The 27,807-nt window shown below is 49.7% G+C and overlaps 8 protein-coding genes across 8 annotated transcripts; 3 read left to right on the forward strand and 5 right to left on the reverse strand.

Annotated features, from left to right (window-relative positions):
• Positions 1 to 618: 618 nt before the first annotated feature.
• Positions 619 to 2,537, reverse strand: GGI43DRAFT_11091 (orotidine 5'-phosphate decarboxylase). Its single transcript, XM_083198914.1, has one exon. It carries the CDS (start codon positions 2,283 to 2,285, stop codon positions 1,146 to 1,148), a length of 1,140 nt encoding a protein of 379 aa, XP_083066025.1. The 5' UTR covers positions 2,286 to 2,537; the 3' UTR covers positions 619 to 1,145.
• A 4,701-nt stretch (positions 2,538 to 7,238) lies between these two features.
• Positions 7,239 to 10,741, reverse strand: GGI43DRAFT_390145 (glutamine-dependent NAD(+) synthetase). The gene is made up of 14 exons (XM_083204287.1): positions 10,493 to 10,741; positions 10,192 to 10,395; positions 9,871 to 10,071; positions 9,680 to 9,816; positions 9,329 to 9,624; positions 9,188 to 9,221; positions 8,687 to 9,094; positions 8,486 to 8,629; positions 8,360 to 8,426; positions 8,220 to 8,290; positions 8,112 to 8,162; positions 8,018 to 8,058; positions 7,792 to 7,966; positions 7,239 to 7,741 (listed from the first exon to the last, which is right to left on the reverse strand). Exons 1-14 carry the CDS (start codon positions 10,648 to 10,650, stop codon positions 7,596 to 7,598), a joined length of 2,133 nt encoding a protein of 710 aa, XP_083066026.1. The 5' UTR covers positions 10,651 to 10,741; the 3' UTR covers positions 7,239 to 7,595.
• A 1,298-nt stretch (positions 10,742 to 12,039) lies between these two features.
• GGI43DRAFT_11285 (CDP-diacylglycerol--inositol 3-phosphatidyltransferase) lies at positions 12,040 to 13,529 on the forward strand. The gene is made up of 3 exons (XM_083198935.1): positions 12,040 to 12,444; positions 12,528 to 12,904; positions 12,970 to 13,529. The coding sequence occupies exons 1-3, from the start codon at positions 12,267 to 12,269 to the stop codon at positions 13,357 to 13,359; spliced, it is 945 nt and encodes a 314-aa protein (XP_083066027.1). The 5' UTR covers positions 12,040 to 12,266; the 3' UTR covers positions 13,360 to 13,529.
• A 538-nt stretch (positions 13,530 to 14,067) lies between these two features.
• GGI43DRAFT_11311 (Cupredoxin) lies at positions 14,068 to 16,476 on the reverse strand. The gene is made up of 5 exons (XM_083198938.1): positions 16,010 to 16,476; positions 15,453 to 15,947; positions 14,816 to 15,392; positions 14,504 to 14,729; positions 14,068 to 14,416 (listed from the first exon to the last, which is right to left on the reverse strand). Exons 1-5 carry the CDS (start codon positions 16,349 to 16,351, stop codon positions 14,176 to 14,178), a joined length of 1,881 nt encoding a protein of 626 aa, XP_083066028.1. The 5' UTR covers positions 16,352 to 16,476; the 3' UTR covers positions 14,068 to 14,175.
• A 1,395-nt stretch (positions 16,477 to 17,871) lies between these two features.
• Positions 17,872 to 19,579, forward strand: GGI43DRAFT_390151 (iron permease FTR1/Fip1/EfeU). Its single transcript, XM_083204288.1, has 4 exons — positions 17,872 to 18,420; positions 18,485 to 18,927; positions 18,990 to 19,188; positions 19,239 to 19,579. Exons 1-4 carry the CDS (start codon positions 18,265 to 18,267, stop codon positions 19,524 to 19,526), a joined length of 1,086 nt encoding a protein of 361 aa, XP_083066029.1. The 5' UTR covers positions 17,872 to 18,264; the 3' UTR covers positions 19,527 to 19,579.
• Positions 19,580 to 19,816: 237 nt separating this feature from the next.
• On the reverse strand, positions 19,817 to 21,280 carry GGI43DRAFT_419799 (uncharacterized protein; the record flags this gene model as incomplete). The annotated part of the gene is made up of 2 exons (XM_083207734.1): positions 19,817 to 20,409; positions 20,467 to 21,280. 2 exons carry the CDS (start codon positions 21,278 to 21,280, stop codon positions 19,817 to 19,819), a joined length of 1,407 nt encoding a protein of 468 aa, XP_083066030.1.
• An 846-nt stretch (positions 21,281 to 22,126) lies between these two features.
• On the forward strand, positions 22,127 to 24,675 carry GGI43DRAFT_11367 (type 2C protein phosphatase PTC6). Its single transcript, XM_083198948.1, has one exon. It carries the CDS (start codon positions 22,409 to 22,411, stop codon positions 24,356 to 24,358), a length of 1,950 nt encoding a protein of 649 aa, XP_083066031.1. The 5' UTR covers positions 22,127 to 22,408; the 3' UTR covers positions 24,359 to 24,675.
• On the reverse strand, positions 24,676 to 27,652 carry GGI43DRAFT_11366 (heterokaryon incompatibility Het-C). Its single transcript, XM_083198947.1, has 5 exons — positions 27,412 to 27,652; positions 27,315 to 27,342; positions 27,085 to 27,245; positions 25,805 to 27,024; positions 24,676 to 25,743 (listed from the first exon to the last, which is right to left on the reverse strand). The coding sequence occupies exons 1-5, from the start codon at positions 27,526 to 27,528 to the stop codon at positions 24,993 to 24,995; spliced, it is 2,277 nt and encodes a 758-aa protein (XP_083066032.1). The 5' UTR covers positions 27,529 to 27,652; the 3' UTR covers positions 24,676 to 24,992.
• Positions 27,653 to 27,807: the final 155 nt, after the last annotated feature.

Consider the following 27,807-nt stretch of genomic DNA (forward strand, 5'->3'; position numbering starts at 1 on the left):
CGAAAGGATGGCGGGAGTCTTTGAAGCCTGTGCTACAATAACTGCCACGTCTAACAAGGCCCCATTTTTGGATACTCCGTTAAGTAGCTGACCAATGTCGTAGCAACATCCTGGCCAGATACTTTCAACCGCTGCATTCCCTTCTCGGTGCAACTTACTCCGGATCTTTGCTTCTTCTGATTTAGGCGGCTTTCTGCAATGCTATGGCGCATCTCAAGAGGTTACCTCATGGCCGAAATATTGCTTCATAATATCTGGAAAAATTTGAGACGGCGGGTTGCCAACTGATGTGGTTGAATAAGAAACGGCTAGTAAATCTAACTTGCGGATATAGACAGATATATATAGGTACCTAGTTAGCAGTATATCTATAAACACGGGCATCGGCGACATTACCGATCTTGCAGAACAGCGGGTAGCACGCCGGTGGCCAGCGTTGCTCCGTGCCTGGACCAATCCAGCATCATCCCCATAAGCAGCTTATCCTCCCTAGCCTGGATTGGGCACCCGGTCAGTCGCAAAGCTTTCAATAGTTCCATTTCTGTCCAGTTCACCATAAGATAATAAACTTGCAGATGCTACACCGGTTAAATGCTAGATCGAGGCTTCACCGTCTTGAGTTAGCCGTCCATGCATTGAGCATGCCCGCAAAGACAAAAGCGGTAATTTTAACAGTCCCCCTATCGTAACCAACCCAAGCAATTTATAATCACAGTTAATGCCTGCGATGCTTAAGCCGCATTTATTATCTCCTCGCCGGCGCTAATTGACTCTTCGCTGGAACTTGCTTCTTCATTTGGTTCTCTTCTTTATTTCAAACAGAAGAAATAAATCATTGATATTTGATCCGAAAAAATCCCTACAAGCCCTAGCGTTTGTTTCCCGTAAATCGCAAGTGTACCAAAATCCGAAAATCCAGATCCACCAAGTAACGGACCAGTGAGCCCCAATGTGCAGTTCGCCTCCACCTTTGTGCATGCAAAAACATCAACGTAACTGGATAGCGTCTTGGCTAGCAGACAGCCTCCCTAAACAAAAAAAAAAAAAGTAGAAGAAGATAAAAAGAGTTCGCCTAAATACATTGCATTCTATGATGCGGGCATTGGATTAGAGCCTCTTCCAGCTCCGCTTCTCTTTTTTTTTCCCTATCGCAGTAGCCTCTCGGTGTAGGCTTTCCAAGCTGCTGACCGGTAACGTTCTGCCTCCTCTACGGGATCAGATGCCTTCAGAATGCCTCTACCTACAATGGCAATGTCGCTGCCGGCGATGCCAATAATCTTATGTGGCGTGTTGTATTGCTGGCCTTGGCCATCTCCGCCAACCTTGCCGTTTGTCTGCTGATCTTCGTCGTCGGGAGGAAGCTGGCAACCGGGGGTCATATGGATAAAGTCGTCGTCTGCCTGTGTGTTCAGTGCCTCTTGTGAGATGAAGCCCATAACAAAATCCTTGTGTTCTCTAGCAGCCTCCACGCAAGCTTGGGTATATTCCCTGGTCATAAAGTTGCCTTCGCTAGACATCTGGGCGAGGATGAGGAGGCCACGGTTCAGCGGTGCCTCCTCGATTCCTGGAAACAGAGACTCATCTCCCTCTGCGATTGTCTTTGCTAATCGAGGTGAGGCGGCAGACTCGTACTGCTGAGTAACGGTAGTGATAGAAACGATGCTTCCCTTGCGGCCATCGCCATTTCGACCAGCGTAAATAGGCTTCTCCATCATGTTGGATCCATTGCCGTTGACTGTTGCAGGCTCACCATCTTTAGCATCCTCGACATCATCAAACTGGTCCATGGTTGGGGTGCCAACAGTAACCGATGTCTTCACCTCGCACGGATACCGCTCCAGCCATCGCCTCGCACCCTGGGCCAGAGAGGCCACAGACGCCTTGCCCGGTACCATGTTGACGTTGACAATGTGGGCCCAGTCAATGATGCGCGCCGAACCGCCGGTGTACTGCAGCTCAACTGTATGGCCAATGTCGCCGAACTTGCGGTCCTCGAAAATGAGGAAGCCGTGCTTTCGAGCCAGCGAGGCCAGCTTGGCGCCAGTGCCAGTATCCGGGTGAAAATCCCACCCAGAAACCATGTCGTAATGTGTCTTGAGCACGACGATGGAGGGGCCGATTTTGTCAGCAAGGTAAAGGAGCTCTCGCGCCGTCGGCACGTCAGCACTCAAGCAGAGGTTGGAAGCCTTGAGATCCATGAGCTTGAACAGATAGGAGGTTAGAGGATGCGTTGTCGCTTCGCTCCTTGCGGAGAAGGTTGTCTTGAGGGTTGGGTGTGATGCCATGGCTGCGGTTGTTGGGGGTCTGTAGCAGTGGCGAACAAGATGGATTGATGCTGGCGCAGAGTGGAGGGAGAGGTTGACGTCGAGTGCGCAGCAAGAGAAGTAGTGAGTATTTGATAGGACTGCGCTGGGGAGATGCTGTCCAATGTCGGGTTTATCCCCTGTTAAAATTATAGGGAGGAGTCTGAGGAGGGCCAAGTATATAGCGGAACAGGAGAGTCAATGCCGGCGGCGATACCCGATATTGCGATGTTGCAAAAGGCAGTCCGGCGACAGCCGAAAAAAAAAAGAAGAACAAAGGGTATGAACTTGGTGAAAGACGGCTGCAGATTCGGTGCACCCGAGAAGAGGAGAAGGCTATGGAGTGATGAGAATAAAAAGGGAACCGAGAAGCTGGCCTGGAAGGAATAGATGTCGGGTCGCTCAGCAGTCAGATGTGTGAAGCCCACGTCCAAAAAGGGAGCTCGGTCAGTCGAGGAGCCCTAAAGACAGTATGAACAACAACAGATGCAAGATGTGACAGGCGCCACAAAAGAACTAGTCAGACCTTTAATAGACAAAGGTCGAAATGAAAGAGAGAGGAAGAGGAAGAGGAGAGAGAGGATACAAGAGTACAAGAGGATAAAAAGAAACCAAGAGGCACTGCGGCGAGCTTGGCGTGCGTTCCGATTGCCGCTATAGCAGCAGACGACAGTCTCGAACGGGATCCCACAAGGGCTTGGGGACCGTGCCTGGAAGTGCCTGCAGCAGCAGGATCAACGAGCCCAGAATTGGGACAACTGGGTCTGTGTGCTGGGGTGGCTCGAGCAGGGGGTTTGCGGACGGGACGAAGGCGAACGGGGGGTCGGTCGATATGTGAGAAGAGGAGTTTTTTGTGGTCTCTCTGCCTCTAAAGCGCAGCAGGAAGGGCTTTGCTCGACGCTGACCAGGGGCTGGCCGGTGGATAGACGGATGGAGATGGAGATGGAGATGGAGTGAAGAGCGTCGAATGAGCTATTCGCAAGGTCGGCGGCCCAAGCGCAGAAAAGCCCCGGTTAGGCTCTTTAAGGAGTTGAGATGATGAACTGGAGAGAGCTGTAAGTGTTAAACGACTCCCGAGTCAGGGCAATCCAAACCACTTCTGGCAGTATCAGAGTAAGTCTGGTTCATGATGCTGGATGCTTGATGCTGGATGGATGCTGGAGCGCGCCTTGCCAATATTGGGCGGCAAAAACTTTTCTCTCGTCTTTTTTTTAGCCGCTCGTCGTTGTGCGGCCTGCGGAGTTCTCATGCTAGCTACTAGGAAGTGCTAGCAACTGGAGTCGCGCGAGCAGGTCTCAGTAGCTCCCCCAGTAGGCTCAGTTCCGTGGCAGTTGAAGCCCTGCAGGGCCCGCCACGACGCTGCTAAAGGCAACCCTAGCCTGGCGGTAACGGCTAGTTGGGACTCGCAGTTGGGGCTCCAGCAGGTACGAGTACAGGCACATGTACTCCGTGCTTTAGCGGTATGGCTTTAGGGAGATGGCGGGGCTTTTTGCTTCCCATGCACGGAGCCTTGGGGGGAGATTATGCATGGTGATGGCGCCGGCGCTGCGGTCTACTGAAGTACTTGTACAGTACGACTCTGGGCTGTCCGGGAACCGGCGAGTCCAGCGCTGCAGGCCAACATGCGACATGTGAGTTCCATTTCAGCTGCGCAGGGACTTTCTCTCTCACTCGCACCACTCAAACTGGCATCCAGACTTTTTGCAACGACAACTCAAGCACCCCCGTGCGCGGCAATAGTGCCTGGCTGAGAAGGACGATAAGACAAACTGGAGGCACACGACACATTCAAACACACCATCCGATGAGAGCCAAGAGCTGGAGGCGGCGCCGATTCCTCTCTTCCTTGCCCTCCTTCGGCACCACAGACCCGCCGGCGACGTGTAAGTCTCAAGACCCAACATCTGGACTTGGAACCAACAGGCGCCGTGTCCAACCGCTCCCTCTGGATGAGATGGGGTCGATAATCTTCCACGCCTTGGATAGACACTCCCAGGCTGGGGACGCCTTGTGGCTTCAATATATTCCCATCAACGTTTGTCTAGACCTGCTACGGAGTATACTAGCTACCTAGATGAGCTGGTACGATATCATATCGCAGCACCACTTGCCGGAATATGTGCAAGTGGCCGTAGGTGGCGCATCACTAGCATAGACAAGGTGGATGGAGGTTATTAGCAAGCTAGCAATTCTGATCAAGTTTGTGCGGAGCTCTCTAGTGCACTGCGGTTCCATAGCGTTGGCAGCAGCCCTGCTGCTTGCAGACGGCGATCCTCCTTCAGGCGTCGGCAGTAAGACGACTGCTTGGAGCTATACTAGGTAGCACTGCTGGTGCGTATGGGGTTCTCATACGACCAGAAAGACATTATTGCTTACCGGGCAGTGGTAATATTGCCGGCTGTTCAGAGAAGTGGTAGCATCAGTAGGCTACGATCTTGCTGGCCCGGCCCGGGCAGGCCTGGCCAAGGCCAAAGCGCGGTCCTATTATCCTCGACCTGCTTTTGCCTTGCATTGCCGTTGTCGTAATGCATGCTGCTGCAACTAGCAACGTCCAAAGAAAGGCAGGTCCAAATGCGCTAATGCTCGAGCCTCCATGGCGTCTTATCCCGTCTGAGGTAAATCTTTTGGGGGCCAGAGCGGGAGCAGAAAGCGTCAGCAGTCCATCAAATGTCATTGCTGATGGGTACTAGTACATGCATGCTCGTGCGAACTACCCGAACTGTTCATCCATCTCCAAGTTATCATCCGATCAATCGCCTTCAAGAGAGACAGAAGCACAGAGACGGGCCAAAGGCTTCCCCTTCTCGCCATTTGCACAGAGCACCATTGCTAGCACGACTGCAAGCAAGCACAGGCGAATAATGTCGGCTAACGCAGGAAAACTGGACTCGGGCCTCGCCGGGACAAGTCGGCTTTTCTTCCGCATCTCAACTACACCAGGCCCCTGCCTGGCTCTAGGATAGTGTGCCTAAGAGCCCCCAGAGACGATAAACGAAACCCAAGCGCCGTTGGTATTTTGGCCGCGACACTTGCATTAGAGAGGTTGCGTTGCTTCATACTGTTGTGCATCTACGGACTTCTCCGTCTGTTGCGCACTGCAGCTGTTACACACGCCTGCTAAGGCTAACGCCACATCGCTGTCAACTTGGAGGACAGCTTCCTAGCTATCCACCGAGTGCTTAAGGATGTCTCCATCCAAGATATACCCCGTCTCTCCCTCCTTTTGTGTCCGGCAGTTGAGGGTCCCGGCGAGCCCTGTAGTAATTGCCTGACAGAAAGGAGAGGGACGGCATCTTCCCTGGCCGATCTAAACCTAGCAAACTGCCACCTATACCCTTACAAGTACCAGCAGTACCATCGGCAAATTAACAACCCAGCATTACGGAATACGGGACCATGGAGTACGAAACCAGGAGATAATATACGATAGTCCCATTTGCCAGGCACTACTGTATTCCCAACTCACAATCCTAGTCTTTCGCTACCGCCAGCTTAGAAATCCCCGCTTTATTACGGAGAAGCAACAGCATGCTGCTTGCTAATGCCAGTTTTCCCATACAAATGCTACTAATAATATCACTCGATATGGCATGGGAGTATTATAGAAAAAACGTACTAATACGAGGGTGAATACAACAGGTATTGATATCAAAGACAGGCAGGCATTGCAGATCCATCCATTTGGCAAAACGAGTCATTCAACCGCACCCAACAATGAATGCAAAGCCGCTAACGCTACCTTTACAAGCGTCCTTCACATGTCCCAACGGCTAGCAGAGCTGGGGATAGGCCTCACGGACACCTCCCATGGCCCTAAATAAGATCTTTCTCCGAGTTGAGCTTATGGTTCGCGCCAGCGGCACGCATGTACCGTGATCGACGGGCATCCCGAGATCTAGATGAGGAAGCTTTATGCTGATGAGGCACATTTTTTTTGTGCCAATGAGAAGGAGAAAAACCGAAACAAACAGGTTAGACAAGTCTGACAGCAGGAAAAGCAAGATGACGAATGATACCACACGCAACCCGCTATCTCCCCGCATGCCTGTTTCGTGTCTGATAGAAGCAGGCCTCTCCGGAGGGTTGCATTGGGGGAATATCGTCGCATTTTATTTTTTCATCTGCTCCGTACTAATGCCGGGCCATGGCTTGTTTCGGGTTCTACGATTCGTCTACCTTTTCTCTTTGTTTGATTCTTTCCTTTTTCGTGAAAGAGTTTCTTTTTAAGCCCTCGTCCCCGTAAAAGGACCGGGACGTATCTCCCCCCTTCCCCTCGTCTTGCATTCAAGCTTCAAGCATCAAGTAGGATTAAGAGAGCCACCACCGCCGGCAAGCATTCCCCGGAGCCGTGTCAAAAATGACACATCGCTTTTTTTTTTTGTTCCATTTCAATGAGGGCCTAATGCTAGATGGGAATTTTTGAGTTGAGTGGCTGTACTAGTACCGTAGACTTTTCTTTTCTTTTTTCTTTCTTCCTTTTTGCTGCTCCGTGCAAGCATGTAAGCTACAGGGCCGACGCATGTTGTTGAGTTTGTTAGACCGTATCACTATGCTTGAGCTCTTTGTTTGCTGATTCTAGGTAGTAGCTCGCGGACTTCATTCAAATGCTGATACGAAGCCGGAAAATAGCCTAAATTAGTAAAGTTTTACAGTAGAGCCTGATCCTTTTAAACGATGACCCCTTGGCATTATTTCGTTGAGTTATCAATAGCAGCATCGGCTTTTAAGCGATACGCAAGCGAGGTGTTATGAGTTGAGTTCTCCAAACAACGACCTACATACACCTAAACCCCATTCGGACTTGGATTTGGCAGTCGCACGGGCCATTGTCTTAATGTAGATATAAATGCGTTTAAGGATTGCTTGCTACGGCGCCTTTATCTCGTATCATAATATATGCTATCGGATATTACATTCTATAGCATCTACTACAAGGTTTGGGATAAAAGTCAGTCTATAAGCGAATGTAAATGTGATTATGAGCTAGCTGCTGTCTTTTGGAACTATGCCTAAACTATTTCGTTGACTGCAGTGGAAATGACTGCTCAGATAGTTTTGACTATAACAAGGCCATGTTGTAAGAATTAAGTGGGAGCACATGTAGAGGAAAACGCCCGTAAGAGAACCTACTCTAGCTATAGTCTAGTTGTATTTGGTTAGTATGGAAGATGTAGGATGTCATTTGGAGAATTCCTAGGAGTTGGACTGGGTGAGTTGTCAAGTACACAACTCTAGACACATCATCTATTTCCTTTTTCTTTTCCTTTCTCTTTGATTATCTATTCAAATAGTTTATGCCTTGGCTTGTTTCCGCTCCATGGCCTTTTCCAAAGCCGCCACCCTTTCGTCAATCTTCTTGAACGACCAGCTCCCGAACGCAGCAGGGTAAAGGAAAGGGCGAAGATCAAATCTATGGTCGTCTGGGGAGTAGGATTCGGCTATTTATTGTTAATATTAATCAATCTCGGACAATTTCTACTATACGAACCGTGATAAGCTGGGGTCGAAACAGTGGCCTTATGACGGTTAAGCCAGTGATAGTAATGAAAACGCTTTACTTTATCCGCGATCTCGCGCGGACTCAATTTGCCGTGGCCGCCCCATTCGTTGAGGAGTCTCAGGAACATTCCGTATGGTCCAAGCTTATGCTGCTTCCGTAATGACTGTGACTAAATTTAGCGCTAATTATTTTAGCGTGCAATTGATTTACTTACACCAAAGCGTGATAATTCGTCATAGGTCATACCCATATCAGCTGTATTTGTTGTAAGTTTGCGCTCTCTGTTAACAAAGGTAATGCCCATTTACCTTCATCGCTTTGCACGTAGTTTTCAGTAATAGGCTCAAGTTCAGCCGTTGCTATTTTGGTTGTTAGCGAGGTGAGAGCAAGCTGTATGTCGCGGATTGTTGACTTACGAATGGCGTGAATGAATTCTTCCAAGATAGGCATGTCAAAGCTTTTGCTTGCCCAGGCAATGAAGCGTTTACTTCAAGTGTCCAGTGTCAATGTTGTCCATCTAACATGGTTTTGTATTCTGGAGGGTGAAATTACTTACAGGTCAGATTTACTGATGGAACCGATTGGATTAAGGTCAGCAGAGCTACAGTCGTACTTTGTGAGATCTATTTTTCTTCTGTTAGTATATTTATAGCTATGATAGTTAGGAATCGTAAGTACTCACATCCTCGAAGGCATTCATCGACATTGCTGGATCCAAGAACCAGTAGGCCGCCTCCTCCCGGTCGTTGCCGTACGGTTGGCAGCATCTGCGCATAGTAGTAGGCGATGACCATGCGAGAGCGGCTTTGAATGTTTTGTAAAGCCACTGAGATGGTTAGCACAGTGAAACTAGAGCAGCATAGACAGAAAAAAAAATACATACAATTTTCAGCGACTGACCCTCCGTGGACCTTGAACTTGGGCTCAAATCCTGTACCTTGTGTAAGCAAGTTCTTTGTGGCGTGGAAAGTATCGTCGATATTCATGTCTATATGGTGGCTACCAATACGGCTAGCAAGGTCCTTGGCACGTTGTCGAGTTTCTTTGCTGCTTTGAGCTTCCATTCCCATGAAGACGGTATGAAAGATTTGATTGCAAAATTCCTCTGGTGTATCAGGCAATTTATCGGAGAAAGCAGCGAGTCTTTTAACGTCTGCAATTACTTCTTCATTGCCATCTTTGACGGCCTGGACCACGAGCCGGCACATGCTATACACAATGACAGCCGTGGCGCAGGAATCGATGCCTCCTGATAGAGGCACTAAATAGCCCGCAGTTTTACTTCGTCGTACTTTGAGTATTCGTTAGTAGATAAGTCAAAGCGTCGATAACAGAAATTATAGATTGATGGGTATATAGCGCTAGGGAATGATCGAAAACTTACAGTAATCCCAGAGCCAGCATGCTGGACCGAAGGCCTACATAACACCAATGGTTAGCGATAAATTCTCCTTGATGGAGATTGAAAGTCCTGTTTAGGGGACCGCCCGCTTGGATGATTTTCGGGTTCCAGAAGGAAACCTACAATTTCTTCCTCTGGGAGGTGATATCTTGGCGGCCTAATGGGAGTCGGGACTTCAAGGATTCTGAGAGTATCATGGGTGAGTCTAAAGTCAACCTCAATTCTCTCGTACACTGGTGCTTGCACGGCTTGGAAATTGCGGGATGGGGCGAAGCGGTAGGCTCGCACTTCCTCAAGATCGACCGTGGCAGTCACCACCTCGACATCTTGCAAGCTGAATTGTGAGCCCTGAGCGACAATGTCACCGTTGAGCACAATCATTGAGCAGCCATCATAGAGGAGACGATCACCGTCACAACCTGTAGACAGTTAGTAGAGGGCCAGCCAGATAGGCGGCTATAGTCTCAGACACACCTGACTGATTTGCGTAAAGATAGATGCCACCGTTTTTCCGGGTAGCCTCTTGAATCAATGAAATACGCTCGTTTAGCTTTCGCAAGCTATGATGCGATCCAGAGCTGTTGGTGAAGATCTCAACGCCGTTTAGCGCCCTGAAAAACAGTCAGTAAATAAACGGATTTTAGCTCAGCGGCTGCAAGACAAACATATTGATGTGTGGCGCCTGAGGAGTGAAGAGCTCTTCACAAGTTTCGGCGGCGAGTGTCGTGTCATTAAGAGACAAGATGACGTCGCCGATGGGGATCTGTCGTGTCCCTTGGTGTTGCTGGATTTGAGGCGGAAGGTTGTACTGCTCAACATATCTAGGCCGATTCCACGGAGTAAAGAATCGGTTTTCTCTAAAATTTCTACAGAGAGAAAAAGGTGAGCCATTTCAGTATCACATCAATACAGTATGTTTAAGGGAAACTGTATGACCTCAACAGCTATGTTGGGGGGGCTAATCGAAAGAGAAAGCTGTGACTCACCCATCGTTGGCTAGATATATCTTGGGGCGGAGGCACAGTAGCTTTCCATCAAGAATAATTGCGCGACAGTTATACCGGCAGCCCCTATGCATGACAGGTAGACCTATATCGAGGAGAATGCCATGGAGGGAAGTATCCGCGAGAATTTTTGATAGCATATCCATTGAATGATCATAAACATCAGATTCAAGAAAGTGGTCAAGACTATTGCGCAGAATTAGAAACTGGTCGATTTGATGCGAGCTATGATTATGATATCTTAGGCCTCTAGAGGCCTCAATTAAGATACCCTCAAACTTACCATCCATAACCACTGATTTCCAGCTCAGGACCGGTTCGCAAGGTAGCTCCGGCTTCTTTGGCTTTAAGGATACTTGTACGAATTCGACCAAGGTTGCCCTCCCAGTCCAGTGCCCACTGGTTGAGAGAACATGTTGCCAAAGTGATTAGTTGAGCCATTTCCAACCACCAATAAGAAAAATTGAGATGGTGAATGAAAAGTACAGTGAGAGAAAATTAAAAGAGCCTTGGAACTTTGGAGTAGCTAAGGATTCCCGGGCATTACTATAACAGGATAGATAAAAGAGGGGTGTATGAAACTTTTCCATTCGCTTAAGTAAGATCCCGAACAACGCCGACGCCTTATCAAGAATTGAACGACTGTGTAATGAAAAACTCTCGCAAAATTGGCGTAAAATAGAGAATATAGGTATAGTCTAAAATATACTGCTATCACTGAACTCTGGAGCCTACATCTCCAGTCTACTCCCACAGTTGTATTGCAGGCTCTTCGGGGTTCCCAAACCGGAGCAACGTAAGCACCGTGTGCGTCTCCATTTAGCCATTGAGCAACATAATCTCTAACGTATGATGTTATTAATACCTAGTAAAATAACACTGTAATTTTGTAATCACGCTACTGGTCAGCTATTTCATCAATTGATTCTTTTAACAAAAGATTTTTATTGCCGCGGAGTATGAGGATTGTATGTCTACGGAGTATACAATGCGGATTTTCAGGATACCAACCAAACCCTGGTCTGCCCGGACTTTCGGGTGGCACTGGCAGAGTAGAGGCCTCGTCCGGTGACGTCTACAGGGCTGAATGTCCGCGAATATATTGCCCACGGACCTGCGGCGCCATCCCGAGATTGCTGACCGGGGCAGTAAAATTGCCCTGCATATCAACCAGCCACAGCGCCAAGAGCGTATGAAACCATGAGGTGACGATGGACTGTTCAGGAGGCTGAGAAGGCCAGAAGGCAGCACAGCTTCAGCCACTAATAGTGGAGATGGCTCTGGCGAGTCTCTCTGCTCTACACGTGCTCGAGCCTAAAAAAATATGGGCTGTAGATGCATTGCTTCGGCGATGCTGTGGCTGGATGCATCCTCAATCCTCTCCTCTCAGAGAAGACGAGGCAACGGTCATGCGCGCTCTCAGCACCGAGCCATTGATGCACAAAACCAAATCAAATCAAGGCATCGAGTTACGCATGGGCGCCTTGCAAAATCATACCCTTTTACGCTATGGATGATGGATGCTAAGCTTTATCGCGGAAACCTAAATCCACGCGTATTGACTAACCCAAAGAGGCTTATCACACTGTATATCTTGCGGTAAATTGCGCCAAGCTGAAGCTCCGAGCACGATTTTGGCACCGCTCTGACAGCGGCCGCGTCAAATTGCGACACCGTGTCCGCCACTATGGTCTGCTAGTACAAGTAGCTCTGCTTTTTCCAATTAAGCTCTCCTGAACTTGCCTGGACATTTCCAACCACTCCTTCGCCCAGGCATTTATATCTTCCACTCGACGAGGCCTTTTCTCTCTCGGCTTCAGGTTCTCCATCCTGCCCCCGCCGCGATCCACCTCATCTGCAGCTTCGACAGGCGACCCCTCTCTCCGCGATACCGTTGCTTTTTTTTTCGCCTCAAGCCTTAGCCCAGGCTGCCCATATAAAGAAGCCGCCGACACGCAGCACCTTCGGCCCGTAATCACGCGAGCTTGCTGGCAGCGCGGTTTGCCCCTCCTACATTAGCGGCACAGATTCGTGATAGAACACCAGACTCGATTATCATGTCGGCACCCAGGACTCGGAGAAGGGCCGCCCAGGAAAAGCTGGAGCAGACCTCTGACGACGACCGCTCCCCGGCCGTCGTGGACGGCAATGGCTCAGCTCACGATGCGCCGGAAGCCTCGGATTCTGATTCTGACAGCGACGAGAACATCTTTCTGTTCTGGCCTAACATCATAGGTACGCGGTGAAGCTGGACGGACCAGATTCCGTGATAAAAACGGGAAAAACTATGAACTGCCGCTAATGATGCTGGTTGTTAGGCTACTGCCGAATCGTCCTTGCTATTGCATCTCTCTACTACATGCCACTGCACCCTCGTACGTGCTCGCTGCTCTACAGCATTTCATGCTTGCTCGACGCTCTCGACGGATATGCTGCCCGAGCTTTTAACCAGTCGACTCGCTTTGGCGCTGTCTTGGACATGGTCACGGACCGCTGCACTACCTCATGCCTGCTAGTCTTCCTGTCCTCGGCCTTCCCGCGATGGGCCATCATCTTCCAGAGCTTGATTGCACTCGACTTCTCCAGCCACTACATGCACATGTATGCTACCTTGGTTGTGGGTGGCTCCGATTCTAGCCACAAGAACATCGACAAGAGTCAGAGCTGGCTTCTGAACTTGTACTACACCAACAAGGTTCGTATTCACAGAGACTAATTCTCCTCCATCATAGCTTATGAAGCTGACCAAATCCTGTTCAGACTGTCCTGTTCGTTTTCTGCCTCTTTAACGAAGTCTTCTTCATTGCGCTCTATCTCCTGTCCTTCTCGTCGCCGCTCCTCTCGCCCCACCTTATCAAGAGCGTGGAGGAGACCAGCGGTGGTCTGATCCAGCCAGGCGTGCCGGTCAACACATCCCTGCTCCGACAGCTGTTCCCCGATCCCTTCAGCGCCGCTGCCCTCGAGATTGCCCGAGCCAACAAAATGGACTCTACCCTCCCCTGGGTCATTACCGGTATTAGCTTTCCTATCATGCTGGCCAAGCAGATCATCAACGTGGTGCAGCTGGTCAAGGCAAGTAGGTGGCTTGCTGAGGTTGACATCAAGACACGGAAGGCCAAGGGACTGGGCAAGAAGGCGAGAACGGCTTAATTAAGCCGAATCGAAGAACAATCAGTCAAACGTCGTCGCGATAACGAAACACAGTGATATATTGATCCAAGACTAAAGGGACAGTTGTTGCTGTGCAAATTGTTTTTGTGGCGACTGTTGACCATTTAGGACCCGAGTTAGACGGAGCAAATCTAACTTCTCGTCCTTTTGTATCGCAACATGGGTGTTGTTTTGGTGAAAATTTATGCAGTGCTAGCCTTCGTGATGCCTCTCTTTTATCTTTCACGGCAAGCAGCTGTTAATATTGCATGGCTTGGCGCAAACGGGGCTTAACAAATAGGGGTGGCGGTCGTGACACTCGTCTCATTTTCACACCGTATGGACAGATGGGCTGGAGGGAATAAAAATGCAATAAAACATAAAATTCGGAGAAACATTGGGAATGAAGAGCTATGCAATCCTATCTTCTTTCACTTGATTTTGGGGTCTTGCGGGGTGCTGTTGTTTCTCGCTATTCTGGTTGGTTGGCTGAACATGATCAATTCTGTATCGCCTTCTTTTCTGTCCTTCATTTTTTACACTTCTTTTTACTCTACTGTACATACATATTTTTATTGTTCTTTCATTATCATTTCTTAATATTAGTAGATTAGGGGTTATAAAACCAAAGTGTTGAATACAAACGAGACTATTGAGTCACATGAAGTTTACAGATCTTCCACAGCAATAATTCAGAGCAAAAAAGCTGCTTTATATCAGGGGTATCTCAATAAAAGAATTTTCATTTACTTGTATAAAAAAATTATGTATGACGCGATATTAAAGTCTTCGTCTTTTTCTCTCTACGCATCAATTTCATCTTCTCGAAGAAGAACCCTCGCCAATAGCGTTATGGCTCAACGACACTTCGTCTTTGAATGCACCGCTAGTGACACCGCCGGTTGTTTGAGGAGCGTCTGACTTTTCGATTATGTGGGAGACTTCGAGGGGTACAATCTCCATTGGCGTGGAGAGGCCGTACCAGGCGACGACGATGACACCGAGGATACCAGTGACGCAGCTGAATACGAGGGCGACGATGCCGCGGGGAGTGAAACTGACAAGATTCACGTTAGCACACATCAATATAAAGAAAAGGAGAAAGGAAGAGCTCCAGTGAAGAAGGGTAGAGGGGGTTTCTTACCCGCCAGGGATTGTGCCAGGAGGCTTATTCTGGCCAGAGAGGTCCAAGAAGTCGGCAGTGTTGCCTGCAGCGTTGCCTTTTGTGAGTGTGTTGGAAGCAGCGCAAACAGAGAGATGGTCTTCGGGTATGGTCAATTGCTTCTGTATGTCGAGAGGAGCCTCGACAAAGGTGGCGAGAAGGCCAGAAGCAACGTGCCACTCCAGATGGCAGTGGAAAAGCCAAATGCCTGAATTAAGATCATATTGAATTAGTATTATGTTTGGTAGCTAAAACAAGAGAATAATATTACTGAAATTGGAGAGGGAAGCATACCGGGATTATCAGCCTTGAAGCGCATAACGATATTGCCATTCGGCCACATGACGAGGGTATCTCGCCGCATAGGCACGCTTATGAAGTCGCTCTCTGAGAGATTCTCATCTGCAAACGTACCGGCTTCTTCCTCAGAGCGGTGAATGGCCTGGAAAGCATGACCGTGAAGATGGACAGGATGACGTCCAGAATCGAGGTTGTTGACCACAATCTGGACAATTTCGCCTTTCTTCAGGACAAAGGGGCGGGTAAACTCTCCGTAGACGGCGACATTGTCTGCAAGATCGCCTGTGGAGAGGGCTGTGTAGAGAGTGGGCACCTTGGGCTGAGTGTAGGTGATGTTGTCGAAGAAGGCGTAGTTCTTTCCATCGCGGAGATTGTCCATGATGATGTCGAGCTGCACAACTTGGTCTGGCTCTGGCAGTAGTTTCATCTTGTCATATGGTACAAGGTCCATGTCATCAAAGGGGTTGAGCTCATCGATGAGCGCAGCCTCGGGGAAGTCGGCTTTAGAGTCGTACGTGAGCCATCCGGTAACGTTGTAGTTGAGATCCTCGGGTAAAGCATCAAAAAGAGTCTATATGAGAGTTTAGTATTATGTTTCCTTCCAAGATGAGATTTGCGAGCAGTTACTTACAGTGTCCATGCTGGAGATAATGGGGAAGTTGGCAGAAGTGTCGTTCTTGGTAGTAAGGAGGAAGCTGACTCGTTGAGCAGCAGCGATATAGACCATCTCAGCTTCAGCGGCCTCAGTGTATATACCGTCAACTTCGATGATGCGCATCGTGTGTCCTTCTATCCAGACGTATTGTCCAGCAAAGGCGCCAATATTTAGAACGCGGAACATGTAAGTCTTATTGGGCTCCACAGAAATGGTCAGGTTTTGAGTTTCATTCATGAGTACGGCCTTGGGCACCGGCTCAGCACCCGTGGGGTTATTCTTTGACATGAAAGTTGGAAGAAGAGTGGCCATCTGATCATGGTACCAGTCTGAGAGAGTGAGAACAAGTTCATGATCAACTTCTTTTTTATACGGGAATTTAGGATCATGAACAATCAGAGGACCGCGGAGACCATCAGGATACTGGGCATTATGATGGGAGTGGTACCAATATGTGCCTGGTTGGTCGATCTGTGGCGATTTGGTCAAGATGTTGATATTGAAAGAAAGAGCGGTTGCAATTGGAGACTTACAGTGAAATTGTACGTGAAAGAATGTCCCGGAGGAATCTGGCACTGAGATACGCCCACGGGACCATCCATGTGTGTTGATCCGTTTTGGTAAATACCGTGGAAATGTAAGGAAGTAGACTGGTTAACAAGCTGGTTGTTGACGTTAATGACAATACGATCGCCGACATTTACCTCGATCTGAGGAATTGGCCATTGATTATTGATGCCAATCACGGGACGCGGGAACGCTCCGTCTGGATTGGCAGTGACCCAAGTGATGTTGAAATCATAGTTGACGGTGGCCGCACTGACAAGGCCCAGAGAGGCAGCGAGCAAAGCTGCCGCCCGTGTGAAGCTATTCATCTTGTGCTGTCTAGCTGGAAGCCTAGAGAAATCAGCTCTCTGTGTGGAAGATGCCTTGGAGATCTCTCTCTCAATCTCTCTTCACTGAGACAGAGCAGGCGATTAAGAAGGGGAGGGGAGGGGAGGGGAGAATAGAGAGATGGGATGAAAGGAAGGGGGAGGAAGCAGATACGACGGGACAGAATCGGCATTCGCTCACGGCAGCCTCCTGATCCTAGGTTCTCGCCGAAAAGCAGTAAATGGCAAGAAAATGTTGAGATACTTCCGATTATCGCATCAGAGATTGATAAAGCAACTGTGGATAATAGACCCGGCGGAAAAAAAATGCTTTAAACGCGCTACCAAAATGCAGCTGGTTCGACGCCACGAGCTCTTGGCCAACGTGATCTCAGTCTGCCAAGACAGAAGAACAAACAAGGGTCCAGCCAAGCTGCAAAACTATTCAAAGACCGTCCCGCTTGGATTGTTTCGTTTCGTTTCAATTAGCCAACGGCGCAAGGATCGGGCTCTGCAGTTCCTCCGGCTGAGGGTCATTGGGGCAGCACAGCAGGGATACGACATGCATATAAATAAGCTACAAGGCTAAATAACCAATACTAGGTAGCACTGAGTAATGAGTGCGGTGTTTATCTTGCTTATAGTGGACTGCAGCAGGTACTTTGGCTCAAACAAGCAATGTATGCGGGTGGCATGTCCTCGGAAAAAGACAGCTTCGGCAGCAGGTCGCTGCGTCTCCGAGATAGCGCCAAAGGGTCGAACAAGCATAAAACTTGGCTTAATTCAAGCCTGTGATTGGGCAGCAAAGATCGCCTAGATCCAATTACGGTGCAGCTGTACCGCAGCTGGCCAATAGCGGCTCTGACAGCGGGGGTGCGGGGCACAGCTGGTGGGATTGATAGCCGTTAGCGTCATCAGATAAGATGATCAGAATTGCTGCAAAGTTCCCGTGTAGTGGTCGCTACTGTAAGCCACAGCGCAAATAATACGGGCCAGGATGAAAATAGCGCACAAAGAAATAGCCTGTTAGTTTCGCTTTAGTTCGTATTTACGAGAGAAAAAGCAAGAGAATAGGAAATATATCAGTCATAATGGAGCCACTCTATTCTTTTTGGCCTCGCAACTAGAGAGAACTCGGTCTAAGGTGAGCTTAAGGCAGCTAGACTTATAGACGATGAAGAGTGAAAAAATCGTGCATCAGATGATAACTGTCATGATCCCCAGGCCACTCTGTCACAGGTATCCATATCAGCTTCTATTCCGCCGATGATATCCTACAACCATGTTACCTTGAAGCGATTTATCCCACCAGCCTCGGCAGTGCTTTGTTTTCCCGATAGCTCCCCGACTTATACCTCCCACATGCGGAAGCTGTCTGCAGGTTGTTCACTCATACGTAATTTACCTTACCCGTTTTATTCCCTCCATCCTTGCAGTGACATACACATACAGCCCTAGATAAAATTAGACCCATGTAACCCAACGGTAAAATTTTCTCTTGTCTCTTTTTTTCTCTTTTGTTGGCCGACCCGACCCATCACCATCCATGGCTAGTGTAAGTGGGAGTGGGGTGGAGAATAGGTGCCACAAAAGTAAACTTCCTTGACAAGCTTCTTCGTCAAGCTTATCTGATCCGAGTCGGAGCTGGGAGCTGGACCCGGCTGTTTGATCTAAGAATTGGACCGGCTAGACATGTCTCGGTAACTTGTCGCGGTAAAACCGAGCTTTTCTCTCTTCATTTTCGCTTTATGCTGCCAACGCTGCCGACTACCACCCGCCTGTCCATGGCCGTTGTAGGAATCAATATTTTCAGCTCTCTCCCTTGCATTTTTTAGCCTACCTTTTTCTTTGTCTTTCTCTTCATACCCAGTAGCTGCAGTTCTTGTTTTGCCAGCAGCCTCAACTCGTCGCCCGAAATGGCCAAAGACGTCTTCTCAGTCCCCGTCTTCCTCGTCGTCTTCCGAGAGACGCTGGAGACGGTCATCATCGTTTCCGTCTTGCTCGCCTTTTTGAAGCAGACGCTCGATGGCCCAAATGCTGACCGCGCAACTTACAAAAAGCTGCGGGCACAGGTAAGTAGAAAATAGAGTAAAACCCTTATTTGGAACTCTTTTGGCTTATACGTTAACTATTTAGATTTGGATTGGTATTGCCTCAGGATTCTTGCTCTGTATGATCATCGCCGCCGCTCTCATCGGCGTCTTCTACACAGTTGGCTCCAACACCTGGGACAAGAGCGAGCAGTACTATGAGGGCGCCTTTTCGCTCGTTGCGTCCATCATCATCACCATCATGGGTGCCGCGCTGCTACGCATTGGTAAGATGCAAGAGAAGTGGCGCGTCAAGCTCGCCAAGGCCATTGAATCACCCATCAAGGTTGGATCAAACAGAAGTTGGATCTCTCAGGTCTTGGAGAAGTACGCCATGTTCTTCCTGCCCTTTATTACCGTTCTGCGAGAAGGCATCGAGGCTGTCGTGTTTGTGGCCGGTGTGACATTTTCGGCTCCGGCGTATGCTGTGCCACTTCCTGTTGTCGTCGGCTTACTAGTTGGTTTTGTTGTCGGATATATCTTGTACAAGTAATGTCGCCCTTTGGTATCTTTTCACTGTCCATTATACAGCGGCTAATCCATCTTCGCAGGGGAGGTTCATCAACAAGATTGCAATACTTCCTTGTCGCATCTACTTGCTTGCTGTACCTTGTCGGCGCTGGCTTGTTCTCGCGAGCTGTTTGGTCTCTTGAACAAGGAAAGTGGAACAATATTGTCGGTAGTGACGCCTCTGAGCTTGGTTCGGGCCCTGGATCATATGATATTGACAAGGTTGTGTGGCACGTCAACGTAAGTAATTGTCGTCAACTTGAAAAAGATGGATTGTCTAATAATCACAGTGCTGCAATCCTAATGTACCAAACAATGGAGGCTGGGGCATCTTCAACGCTATCCTCGGTTGGAACAACACTGCTACTTACGGTTCCGTCCTCTCGTACAACCTCTACTGGATATTTGTCATGTCTTCGTTTATTCTCCTTAGATTCCGCGAAACTAAAGGACGATGGCCCTTCCAGAAGGCGAAGCCTGCTATTCATGCTGACACGGAGGCCCGCAGCGGAAGCGAGAGCAACGACGGAGTTACAGAGTCCAAAAATGTGGCAGAAACAACTACAACTCCGCACTAGAATTTGAGCATAGCACATGAGACAACTGAACCGATCGTTACGTTATGATATATATATGTGTGATAATAAGTCAGTAAGATTCATATTCTCATAAATTTGCCTAGCAATAAGCGTGATAATGCACACTGTTTCAACACTCTATATTTGATTTCAGTATCCTTATAATGCCAATAAATTTCAAGCCACACTTTTTATGCCAGCATATACATTTTAAAATCCCAGACTTACTAAGCGGTCAATGTACGTGCACGACACATGAACGCAAGACCCAGCTCCTCTTTCTCCGCATCCTAGGCCTCAGGAGTCCAGTCCCACGAGCTCGCCGTGAATAGGCCTTTTGACAACCTATCAGTGTACATGGCGGCCTCGTATCGAAGCCGCTGATCGCTTGCCACTGCTCTAGTAAAGACGAACTTTGTTTCTTCTTCGTCTTCTCTGAGCCGACGATCTCTTAGCTGCGTCCACGACACCTCAGATCGACGCTTTTTCCAGTCAGCATGAGCGATGGAAGTGCCGCTTGCGCTCAACATGGTCCGAATGTAGTCGATAATTGGGTCCATGCGGATTTTAAGCCCGCAATTTGTGTGGTGTTTGTCGATTTGATAGTTGGGGCACTGCTTTAGAGTGTTTAGGAGATCATCGAGGTTGATCATAGCACCGTCTGGCACAGCTTCAAGAGACGATGAAGTGTAGTCGACGAGGAACAACAGATTCTTTGATACCAAAAATTTGAGCATTTGGCCAAGCTGGAATGAATCACACGCGCCGCTAGAGTCGTAGCCAAGCTTGCACTGTCTCTCCTTGGAGCAGTAGAGATCGAGGAAGTGGCGTTGAACGGACGCAATGGTATTCAAGACGCATTCTCTCCGATACTTTAGTTCCTCTGTGCATTCGTTAGCTATCTGCCTCAAGTGGTACATATCAGTATATGGTAGCTTACCTTCTATGTCTTCGGGCAAATGCCACCACGCAGCCGTCAACTCCTCGCGCTCTTCGGAGTACTCGCTCCATAGGCGAGATCCTCGTATGACAAGCTCTCGCGCCGCCTGATGCAATTTCATGCCATTGCTGAGGAGCCATGAAACGAGAATCTTCTCACGAAGCATTTGCTCTGCTTCCGTATTACGGCCATTGTCATCAGCAAATGGTCGATTGCTCGTCGTTGGCCAGCGGATCCCGTTAAGAGAGCGAGCCACAACAGTAAGACAGTCAAAGCGGTCTGCAAGAATGGCCAGTGTGGTAACCTCCGGCAAGGCTACTCTCGGCGCCTTGAGAGGCTTCCCGTGGATGATCTTGAGCATATCTTCAAACACATGTTCACGGCCTACCGCCTTAGTGGCTTCGTCATCATCCGTGATTCTGATCCACGGCAAGTCTGCGGCATCTGCCTTGCCAGCTTCGATTTTCAATGCCGCAAGTTTCTTGTATGCCTCATCAATGGTTGAGGCCTCACTGAACTTGGGATTCGACAGGAGGTTGGCGAAATACTGAGAGTGCTTCTTCAGTGCGGCTTGGCTGACCCGATACGCCACCGTCACCTTGCTCTTGAGAGTGGGCTGAGGTGCGCTGCTGGGCTTCTTAGCCGCCAGCGAAGACGCCTTCAGAGACTTCTTGAGCGTTTCTCTTGAGGTTTCGAAAGTCACGTCCAGAATGATATCGCCGGCATCGGCGACGTTGACGACTTTTGGGCTGTCTACTTCCGTATTCTTGGCAGCCTCTGCGTCTGCGGGTGCGGCTGCCGCAGACTCGCCCATCCTTCCAGCAGAAAGAATACTATCGACATAGAATGATTGAGGTTGGGAAAGAAAAGTCTGACCGGCCAGCCAGTCGAAGATTTATTTGAGTGTCACGAGAGGACCAAGGACCAGCGAGACGCCTTGCACTTGCATATCAGCAGTCCTATCAGTTGCCAGTCCCTGATGCCTAAGCCGCCTAGCTGGGATTCTCTCTTTTTTTTCTTCGATGCCTGGGTCAGCTCCAAAAGGCGATTAGTGCCATCTCAGTGCCGCTGGAAGCTAAATGTGGCCGGGCATCAACAGCGATTACTCAACGCAGTGTGCTGCTCTAGTGCTGCACTGCCTACGGAGGGGCCTGTGTCGGCTGGTGCTTGCAGCGGCCAGGCACCAAAATTCAGCGCTGCGTCCACCATCCACAAACGCTGCACCCCTGCGTTGCCGCACTGCTTGAGAGCCTGCAGGGGGCCCTGGCATATCGGTCGGAAATGATATCACGCTGGATCTGCTTGCCTCACTTATCAGTGCGATAAAGCTTGGACATTGCTTGGACAGTAGATGCACAGCTTGGGCATCAATCAGCATTAGCTAGTCAGTACAGAGAGCAGTAGAAATATTGGGCCATTGTATATTGGGCATGGGACACTAGGTTGGTTAATTGAATGGAACGCAATTACGACTCGCAGTCTAAATGGGCCCCCAAATTAGCCTCCGCATGTGGTACTACTAAACTTCGGGCCTGCTACCGGCACAGACGTCGTTGCCGAGCTTGCTGCCGCTGGCGCCTCTCTCTTTCGCCTTTGTTGGCTCGCTTCGCGAGTAATTTTCCTTCCAAGCTTCCTGTTTGCGACCTCCCAACAATCCTGCAATCCTGCTAAACACAACTTTTCCTTTTTCAAAGCTGCCCAAGAGCCTTCACATTGACGCGGAAGACTTTCTCACTGAGCCGAATAAAGCCGTTCGGCTATCTCGACAAACGACTAGGCCTCCTTTGCCTGGAACAATCGTCCTCCTCCTTCTGCGTTCCCAACGGCGAGCCCATGGCTGTGAGCGACGGCAAATCGACAACGATTCGACTCCGAAAACGACACCGAATGCTTGGGCTTGAGCTTCTCGAGCTTCGGGCAGCACACATAGTCTTCAGTCTCAATGGCGAACTTGGCCAGTAAAGCGCTAGGCTCGGCATCGAGAGCTGCCGCCCACATCTCCCCCGACGCGGTTGCGATCCCCACGATACCGACCTCTTTGCGAGCTTCCTGCGCGGGCACTCAGTTGAATCTATCAGAAGATGCTCTACGGCTTCAGAACGAGAGCACAACAGTTCGTCGAAACCGATATACGGCTTCAGCGACTAGAACAAGGTCGCGTCCTCCACAGACTTGGCTATGCGGAGCCCGCGGGGTACCTTGCGACACTATCGTTGACTTGCCTCTAAGACATGCTCTGCCGGCTACCAGACGAGATTTCCATACGTACTTCGTCACCCATCTTCCGTCTTCCTCCCTACACCCAGACTCTGGCCGGCTACATGGACCTGGCCACAAGCTTCCCCGTGATGCCTCGGTGCCACATACCCCAAGTCCTGGGTCTTCCCCTGCTGTCTCGATACCAAACATGCCTAGTCAAAACCTGACGGTCGTGCGGATTCCATTGCGGCGGGCTAAGCATCACTTTGGCACAGCAACTGCTCGAGGAAATCGTCCTTATAACGAAGATGCAGACCAGGCGGGGATTGTTGACATGCCGGCTTTTGCAAAGAGAGCGCCGACAAGCGTGAGACAGAAGCCAGGAGAGCCAACTGCTGCAGATAGCGCTCTTGGAGATCCTCAGGTATTCTACTTTGGGGTTTTTGACGGGCACGGAGGAGTTCAGTGCTCCCATTTCCTACGAGATGAATTACATGGCTACATCGAAGAAGCGGCATGTGAATTCGGCCTCCAGAGCAGCTTGCGGCAAACAAATCCTTGGGATGTACCCAGAAAGCCAGTGACCAAGAAACAGGCCCTCGATAACGTAAACATGAAAAGGCCTAATGAAGTAAAAGACGATGCCCAGCTTCCAGACCGTGATGATGGCACACGACAAGCTCCACGGCATGGAGATCCTCTTCCCAGTGCCAAGTCTGAGCCCGTTGAAGTATCGGACTACACAAAAGCCATCAATTTGAAGAAGAGTTTGGTGCAAGAGTACAGAGACTCAATCGGTGGCTACTTTCGTCGTTTTCAGCCAGAGCATTTTAACCTCACAGACGATTGCGAGGACAAGACCATTTCGGTTGAAGCGGCCCTTGCCTACGCATTTCTCCGCGCCGATTTGGATTTTGTCTCGGCACAGGCTCGGAAAGTTGACCCAGATGATATCCGAGTCAGCGACAGCCCCTTGAATAACGATGAGATACTGGGTCAGCCTCACGCCACGCCGTCAGGTCACGACATTGGTGGTACTACGCGGTTCAAGGGGGGGTCTACTGCGTCGATTGCGCTCATCTCCACATACACGCCTGCGCCCTTCTGGCACCCTGGCGCACACTCGTCACTCATTGTAGCACACGTCGGCGATACTCGCGTACTGCTGTGCGATACGGCAACCGGCCTCGCTCAACCCCTTACGTCAGATCATCACCCTACCACGCCGCGCGAGAGCAATCGCCTGCGTCGGTACGCCCCAGCCGGCTCCATGGTCTCCGGAGATAGTTTCGGGGAAGAGCGCATTGCAGGACTAGCCAACAGCAGAGCTTTCGGCGACGTCAAGAGCAAGCGGATAGGTGTCTCTGCAGAACCCGAAATTACCCGGGTAGAGCTCGGCCCTGCTCAATACTCGTTCATAGTGCTCATGACTGATGGCGTCTCTGGCACCCTTAGCGACCAGGAGATTGTAGATGTCATTAAGGAAGCTAAAACCCCAGAGGAAGGTGCTCGCCGAGTTGTCGAATACGCGACCGAAGTTTCCGACGATGGCGACAATGCGACATGCCAGGTCGTGAGACTGGGTGGATGGGAGCGTCGGTCTGAAGGTGGCCTGGGCAGTCTTGGGACAAAGGAATTTAGAGATATCAGACGTGCGGAGGCGCAGGATCCTCGACGACGTTCGAAGCGGTAGGAGCTTATGACGGATAGAAGTCAAAGAAGAGATGAGGGGCTGTTTTAAGAGCAGCTGGAGGGATTTTGTGAAGAAAGATCTCCTTCAGCTATTGCATGAAGAATAGCGGGTTTTTGCTTGAAATTTTTTGCCACACATGCGTATGCATACACCCTATTACCGTGGAGAAAGGGTAGGATGGAGTTTAAAGGCAAAGCATTGTGGAATGGCTGCTGTGTGGCTTGTATATATCTGATTTATTTTCGGTTCGCTTATAGTCTCGTTTGGAATTTGCTTTCAAGGTTCGATTTAAATAGGGTGATGGAACTAGGATAGCTATTGTATCTACAGGTAGATAAAGTTAAAAGAAGTAATAAATCCTAGAGATTTTGAATTCTGGATTGATTTGATTTTTTTTCGTGTATATGCTTGATTTCTGTGGTATAATGTAAAGAAAACACAACAAGGTCGTATTTAACATGCACTCCCTAACAACTATACCGCTTGACCAGTCCCCAAATTTGACTGACACACCATGAATATCTCCCGAAATAGGCACAATCTAGACAAAAGTACGTATACACCGCACACAAGCACCTACACCAAAACCTTTTGGAATTCTATTAGCTGCCAAGCCAGCCAAGAGATGCTCTGCTTAATAGCGATCATGCTGTGAATCCCAGGGTGGTGGCTGTTGGTGGTGTCCTTGGCCGTGGCTTTGATGCGGAGCATACTGCGGTTGGGCCGGGCCGCCGTATCCAGGGCCGCCATATCCTTGAGGAGGCTGAGGCTGCCCACCGTACTGTTGTTGATACTGCGGTTGATGGTAGTCATGTCCCTGTTGGTGCTGTGGCTGGTTGGATTGGCCTTGGTAGTAACCAGAGGAGCGGCCAGAATGACCCTGTGAAGATCCAGCATGAGACTGCGAGTGATACGAAGCACTCTCTCCATAGCCGTAGCCCCCCTGGGCTGGTGGTGAATAGCGAGAAGGGGGAGCCGGAGAATTGGACATGTAGTTGGCGGATGGATTACCATCATGACCCTCCAGAGAATTCAAGTCTCGAGTCTTGACTTGCTCCCAAAGTGATCCAGAGACCTTGCCGTGGCCAAGTTGAGTGATCGTCCCCCAAGCATCGTGACCATGGCCGTGGCCGCCGCCGCCGCCTGCTCCCTTCTGCTGGTTGAGAATGTGATTTCTGCCCTGTCTGACGGACTCTGACGACAGGAGATTGTCGAGTTCGTGCCGGCGAGGATGCTCATTGGCCCAGGTCTGTACAGTGCGGAACATATCCTGTTGGATCTGAACGTCTCCGTGGCGAAGGGCTGGGTGGTGGAATGCTCGCAGTACATCGTTGACAACTTCATCTATGGGGACATTAGGGTTCTCCCATGCGTAGAGAACACGGCTGTAAGGCTTGGTTAGTAAACAGGCTCTTATGCATCTACGATAGGTTAAAAAAAGCTTACGGGACAGTATACTGAAGAACTGTACTTGCAACCCGGCCTGCGCAAGAGTTGAGAACGTTGGTAAAGTGGTCCTTTGACAGCATAGAGTGTGTTGGATCCGTGCTTCTGGGGTTGTCCCATGGCTCGAATTGGGAATTAGCACTGGCGCTGAGGACGCCAGAGGAACCCTCCTTCAAGACCTTTGACACTTGGTTGATAATAGGTCGGATAAAAGGAGCAAGGAGACCGAGGATAAAGGCTGTCAGCGTCTCACTAATGTGCTCGAGGAGTTTCTCGAGACCGGGAATCTTTTCGATTCCTCGGCTAATCGCCTTCACAATCCTGTCACGGAATTGTAATATGGGGTAGATCCGCTTCGCAGTCTTGACTGGGTCAAAGTTCGGGCTCAGGCCAGGAACGACGTTAGTGTTCCCTTCAGAACGAGAGCGGACTTCGTTTTCTTGCTCTTGGGCATCTGACATGGCCTTGAGCTCTCTGGCTTGAGCAGCGAAGCCGGCGCCATCGCCGGGGATCTTGGCAATGAGAGATATAAAATCCTTCGGGGCGCCAATACCCAATAGACCTCTGGAAGCGCCTCCGCCTCCGCCGGCGCCGCCAGCACCACCCGCATTTAAGAGAGCAATATCAACTTCATCGACCTCGGATTGGGTGAAGTGATCGTTTGCCTCGCCGATCACAGAATGCAGAAAATCAACACCTCCAAAAGTACCAGTCACCAGAGGGAAGATACGCTTCCCATGGACCGTAATCTCTGACTGGGCGCCGCAGTGTGTGAAGATTTCTCGGTGGCCCAACTCACGGAGGGCTAACTCGCAGTAGTTGCTGTGAGCACTAAAGTCTTCCATACAATGTAACGCCTGGCCAAGGCACCTGAGTGCTTCGTTCAAATCTGCCTCGTCGCCCTTCTTTGATCCATGAGTATAGAGGCGGCCAAAGTGGATGCTTCGAGCAAAACTATATCGGAGATAGCCGGCACTGGTAGCCCATCGACCACTCTCATTGGCAATGTAATTCTTCATGCCAGTGTTCATATCGATGTCGATTTCAATAGGATCAACAGGGCCACGCAGACGAGGGTCGAATGTGCGAGCATCAAGGCCATCACCGTAGCCCTTGGGGTTGTCGATGTGCTCCTCGGGACGGTAGCAGCCCAAGCGTTCCTCTGTCACTTCAAATTCCTCTGTGGCATAGCCAAAGGCCATGAAGGAGAGAATCCAAACCTTGAATTTTCAGATAATCAACGAAATGTTTCAACTCATATGTGAGGGCTTCATTCCTACCAAGATACGTATTGTAGGAGCATTGACGCCCTTGAGAGAGCCAACGTCGATGGCCTGCGAGTAATCACGAAGCCAGTTGCCAAAGTAAGTTCTTTTGATGAGCATGGACGTCCATTTTTTGCCGTGGAGGAAGGCAACAGTTGTCAGCATATCCTCAATATCTAGATCAGATTGTCAGTGACCATCTCATATTGCACATTGCCCCTCATTGAAGCATCTGTAGCACTTACCTCCATGACGCCAGTTGTGACCCTCGACCTGAAGTTTGTGAGCCTCTTAACGCCATGCTAGTATAATTTTTTGTGTTCGTGTAGCTCAAGGACCAACCTGCGCAATCGATGGAATATTCCCTGCGCCAAACGCAGCCGCCTTGGACGGCAGTAGCACGAGACAGATGCAGAGCACCAGCAGCCAAGAGCCCCGCGGTGGTGAAAGTGACGCCATGATGCAGAAGCTATGGCGGGGCAAGCAGCGAAAAGATGAAAAAGCAGACCAGCGTTAAACTTATTGGGTTGTCCTCCTCGAGAAAGACAAACGAGTGCTGGGTAAAGGAGCAGCTTCCCCTCTGTCTATTTAATCGTCAAATCGGCCTATCGCCTTGTGTATGCTGCAGGTGAGATTGGTTGCCTCCTCTTTGTTTGTTTGTCTTGGCAAAGCTATCCAAATTGCTAGCGTGGCTGATCGCCTATATTCTACGGAGTAGTTCCTAGGAAGATCGACCAG

Source organism: Trichoderma evansii, assembly GCF_050947405.1.
Source record: "Trichoderma evansii strain SZMC 28006 chromosome Unknown GGI43scaffold_1, whole genome shotgun sequence".
In the NCBI taxonomy this organism is placed as follows: domain Eukaryota; kingdom Fungi; phylum Ascomycota; class Sordariomycetes; order Hypocreales; family Hypocreaceae; genus Trichoderma; species Trichoderma evansii.